This window comes from Rhodamnia argentea, chromosome 5 (assembly GCF_020921035.1).
Source record: "Rhodamnia argentea isolate NSW1041297 chromosome 5, ASM2092103v1, whole genome shotgun sequence".
NCBI lineage: Eukaryota > Viridiplantae > Streptophyta > Magnoliopsida > Myrtales > Myrtaceae > Rhodamnia > Rhodamnia argentea.
In genome coordinates this window covers 16,262,226-16,267,195 of record NC_063154.1, presented here as the reverse complement: position 1 = coordinate 16,267,195, position 4,970 = coordinate 16,262,226, and the positions used below count along the sequence as shown (strand labels likewise).

General features: G+C 40.3%; 1 protein-coding gene across 1 annotated transcript; it reads left to right on the top strand.

Annotated features, from left to right (window-relative positions):
- Positions 1 to 1,497: 1,497 nt before the first annotated feature.
- Positions 1,498 to 4,193, top strand: LOC115746584 (NAC domain-containing protein 89-like). Its single transcript, XM_048278868.1, has 8 exons — positions 1,498 to 1,539; positions 1,608 to 1,805; positions 1,900 to 2,186; positions 2,354 to 2,633; positions 2,763 to 3,049; positions 3,280 to 3,417; positions 3,521 to 3,553; positions 3,788 to 4,193. The coding sequence occupies exons 2-8, from the start codon at positions 1,643 to 1,645 to the stop codon at positions 3,980 to 3,982; spliced, it is 1,383 nt and encodes a 460-aa protein (XP_048134825.1). The 5' UTR covers positions 1,498 to 1,539; positions 1,608 to 1,642; the 3' UTR covers positions 3,983 to 4,193.
- The last annotated feature ends 777 nt before the right edge of the window (positions 4,194 to 4,970 follow it).

Below are 4,970 nucleotides of genomic sequence, written 5' to 3'. Positions count from 1 at the left end.
CGCGCAAAGTATTGAAAACCTAAATATGACTCTTAAAGACAACACTATAATAAATACTGATCTCGGGAGCCGAACATACATCGACATCAATTCTGAAATTCCGACATCAATGACTTTAATCTTGATTCGACAACTTCTTCGCATAGTCGGCTACTCACTCCAAGTATATTTGGCTTAATTTCTAACAATAAATGGCAGGACGAGCAGCGGGCTCTGATATCTCATCGTGGGGATATTTCCCTAGAGGGGGCCTACAGTCCGAGCCTTAACCTGGAGGAGCTATGAGGCAACTAGCTATATTAGATGTTCTATTCCTCTTATCACTTGCACCTTAATATGAAGATCTATACTTGAGATCAACCACCTCAATAATGGGTCGCATCCTTAAGCTCAACACATCAAGTACCAAAAGAATGGATAACCTCGACTCCAAAATGTTGGGTATGCATTCTTAACGTAAAATTTGTAGAATTACCATCACTAAACCAAAAATAAAGTTCGAGAATGATATTGAGCATTAATAGAAAGAGCAAGCCCAATCATGTCATTTCCCCAAGTTTCAAACCTGCTGTAGAAGTTATATCTTTTGGAGAATCAACTGCGCTTTAGAATCGTACCAACGCCAATCTTTCTTTGCCTTTTAGCTATCACCACTGCTCATTGTACACATGTCATAGGAAGCACTTAAGTCTACTTGATTGGGACCCACTTGCAAAGTCCACGTCATCATTGGCATGTTGCATGAGATTCTAGAGCATTCTTCACAGTGAAACACTTTCAAGTTTTAACTTCACATCATCTGTGACTGCAGGAGTGTATATGCAATGTATGTAGCTGGCGATAAGCTATGTGACTTGCAAAGCATTCACGTACCTGAATATTTCAATGAATGAGTGAGCTATATTCAATCATATTTATATAAGTCTGTCCCTCTTTCTTTTTGTTATTGCGAGTGACTAAATTCACTTTAGATCCACAATCCAATTTTATGAATAATCTTTAAATGGTTAACATCGTTAAAAATTTCAAATTGATGTACTTGTACCACAATGACATAAAATTAATTTGTCACCGAAAATATCAAACTATTACGCTCGTGCCACATTTTTTCCAAACTAATGTTTGTGTTACAAAAAAAATCCCAAATTGATACATCCGCACCACACTTATGCCAAACTAATTTTTCCATATTATACACAAATCCCACATCACCAAAATTAAGGATTTTAGGGATTTTCTCAATCTAAAATGTTGGTGATTTGGGATGTTTTGTGACATGATAACTGCTTTCACGTAAATGCCGTAGGGTATACTAGATTGGGATTTTTTGTGACGAAAAAATTTGAGATTGTTTGTGCTATTAGCACATATTTAAAAATTGAAAGCCTTGTCTTGAACTTGAAGTGGGATCCACTTAAAAGGACAATGCCTTCTCAAACACGGCCGAAGAAAAGTGATTGCTTTTGTGCTATAAAGTCGACCCGCTTGAATGGGTTTTTGGAGTCACGCTCTCAAGTCCTAAGCACAGCAAAGCAAACAGTAAGACTCCGTTTCCTCTGGTTTTTTTGGGAAGTTGTCTACGCTCGTCATCTCTTGTTCTATTGCAGGTTGAAGCCGAGATTGATAGGCGCCGTCATACCGAATGTTGACATGGCCGGTGGGACTCAGGTTCGTTCCGACCGAGGAAGAACTTGTCGATCATTACCTTAGGAGGAAGCTCGAGGGAGAAGTAGAAGTGTTTTGCCTCATCCCGGAGCTATATGTCTACACGTGCGAGCCTCCGGATCTGTTCGTTAAATACAATGGTAAATTCATAGTGTGGTGCTAGTCCTTTTGAGTACTCTCAATTTTTCCAATTTCCCATGTTCTTTTATTCATTTATCTGTTCTTTGCTTGTAGAATTATCGGACATACCGTCGGATGGACGGGAGTGCTTCTTCTTCTGTCCCCCCGGGGACAAGATTCCGAATAATCGTCGTTCTAATAACAGGATGACGAAATTCGGATATTGGAAAGATACCTGTGAGAAACGCGCTATACGATCCCCGGTCACAGGCGAGCAACGAGGGATCAGGAAGATTTTTGTTTACTATGAAGGTCGACAGCCGGAAGGCCGCAAGACCGACATAGTCATGCATCAATATCACCTAAATTCGGAAGTGTCCGCCAGTAAAGTCTCCGGGCCGGTACTCGACTTTTTCCTTTTTGGATCCCTTTAATTGAGCATGTTTAACGTGTTTACCAGCACAGGTAAGGTTGATCTGGTTTAGAGTTTGAGGTATATGTTTACTTTAATCTGCCATTCATCATCTCTGTTTATAGAACTCTGATCCACATCCTTCCATCTTTGCAGATGGCCTTTGTTCTCTGTCACATAATCGACAGGAAACTTAAGAAAACGAGGTCAGCAAAAGCGAGTACTTTGGCCAGTTTAAGCATCGATAGTACTCCTAATGACTTCGGAAATGGAATGGTGACATGGCCGGTGGGACTCAGATTCGAACCGACTGAGGAAGAACTCGTCGATCATTACCTTAGAGGGAAGCTCAAGGGAAAACTAGAAGCATTTTGCCTCATCCCAGAGCTATATATCTACAAGTGCGAGCCTCCGGATTTGTTCATCAGATACAATGGTAAATTCATGTGTGGTGCTAGCCCTTTGAGTCTTCTCTATATTCCCAATTTCCCATGTTTTTTGGCTATTTGCTTGTTGCCTAAGAGATTGTACTCAATCAATTCATTTATCTGTTCTTTGCTTGTAGAATTATCGAACATACCGTCGGATGGACGGGAGTGCTTCTTCTTCTGCCCCCCTGGGGACAAGATTGCGAATAATCGTCGTTCTAATAACAGGATGACGAAATGCGGATATTGGAAAGATACCTGTAAGGAACGCAAAATACAATCCCTGGTTACCGGCAAGCAAACAGGGATCAGGAAGATTTTCGTTTACTATGAAGGTCGACAACCCAAAGGCCGCAAGACCGACATAGTCATGCATCAATATCACCTAAATTCAGAAGTGTCTGCCAGTAAAGTCTCCGGGCCGGTACTCTACTTTTTCCTCTTTGGATCCCTTTAATTGAGCATCAGAGCTTGTAATGATCCCCTGATGTTGACTATCACCTAAATTCAGAAGTGTCCGCCAGTAATAAAAGCTCTGCATGAACATCATCTGATGTTGAATCTGGTTTAGAATTTTAGGTATATGTTTACTTTAGTATGCAATTCATCATCTCTGTTTATAGAACTCTGATCCACATCCTTCCATCATTGCAGATGGCCTTTGTTCTCTGTCACATAATCAAGAGGAAACCTAAGAAAGCAAGAGCAATAGCAAGTACTTCGGCCAGTTTAAGCGCTGGTAGTTCTCCTAATGACTCCGGAAATGGACGAGCTCACGAAATTAGTGCACAGGTAACAAAATAATTACTCTATGTTGACATAAAGCAATATGATCTACTGACATATCTAGCTAAACCAAAGCTGCACTTTCTTTTTCCCTCTTTTCTTCCTTCAGGCATCTGAGGAAGTTACGGTTCAAACCGAAAATTCGAATGAGATGTCAATTTCCAGTATGCCAGACAGTAATGCGCCTAGTATTCCTCAGCAGGCCCAGATGCACGAAGAGCAAAGCTTGCTTTATAATGGTTATCCGTTGGTAGATGGGTCGAATGTGATGTCGATTTCCAGTATGCCAGACAGTAATGCGCCTAGTATTCCTCAGCAGGCCCAGATGCACGAAGAGCAAAGCTTGCTTTATAATGGTTATCCGTTGGTAGATGGGTCGAATGAGATGTCGATTTCCAGTATGGCAGACAGTAATTCGCCTAGTATTCCTCAGCAGGCCCAGATGCTCGAAGAGCAAAGCTTGCTTTATAATGGTTATCCGTTGGTAGATGGGCCTAGTGATGAATGTTATGCTATGCCATATTCTCCGAGAGACTTTATTGAGATCTTGGATCTCTGGAATGTCGGATAGGGACGGATCAGTACGCTAAACTATCTTTCATATATAGATATAGGGCGGTCTTACTCGTACGTAGTTATAGTATTGTTGACATAGGAGGGATGTGAGATGTGTGTACTTTTAAAAAGTGTAGCTGTGTGACTTAGAGATTTGAGTGTGTATGGTATGAACTATACATGGTTGCTTATAAGCATCAGGTTGTGAAAGCATAGATGCTTCAATATGTGCTTTGTGTAAGTTTCAGTGAGTGTTGGAAACCGGGATAAGTGTACTAAAATTCCTAAAATTTGTCACAAAAGTGCAACTGAATCCTAAAACTTTCAAAATGTGCATCAAGTGCTAAAATTTGTAACGTAAGTGCCATCAAGTTTTACAACTTTCAAAAGATTCAATTAAGTCTTACAACTTTCAAAAGATTCAATTTAGTCCTAAAACTTGTCACAAAAGTGTAAACAAGTCCTAAAGTTTTCAAAAGTGCAATCAATGGAATGACTTGATTTAACCAATTTGACAAGTTTAATGACTCAATTGTACTTTCGTGATAAATTTTAGGACTTCCAACACACTTATCCCGTTGGAAAACCATTGCGGATCCCACTATGCACTGCAAGCTGACGAAGTTATATCAGTCAAATGAAGTCTAATGACTGGCTGGATAACCTTGTGTTTTCTGGCTAATGAGTGGAAGATCCAAGGCTATTCCAATTTTAGATGAACCTTCTCCATCTTAACTGCCTGCCAACTCAGAAGCACTAGCTCCAAATACTCCATCCAACTTATTATGACAGTCCATTTTGAGGGCAAAGCACAAGTAAATCCAGTTTTCAATTCAGATTTTGCAAAAAATCTTGCATTAAAATTCATTCAAATGGCCAGGGTGGGGCTTTTGCATAAGTACTCCTCCAGATTTCTTGCATCTGATGTAGGAGAGGGATCGTTACAAACTCTGACGTTTATGGAACTGACGTCTCCTTCAGTGTCTATCTGAGAGGTAGTTTGG

What these genes read in the sequence shown, in the direction of transcription:
- LOC115746584 (XM_048278868.1), top strand. Translation starts at nt 1,643, where the DNA reads ATGTTGACATGGCCGGTGGGACTCAGGTTCGTTCCGACCGAGGAAGAA. An exon ending in TTTGTTCATCAGATACAATG is followed by an intron (nt 2,634 to 2,762) that starts GTAAATTCATGT and finishes CTTTGCTTGTAG; the next exon opens with AATTATCGAACATACCGTCG. An exon ending in TTACGGTTCAAACCGAAAAT is followed by an intron (nt 3,554 to 3,787) that starts TCGAATGAGATG and finishes TTGGTAGATGGG; the next exon opens with TCGAATGAGATGTCGATTTC.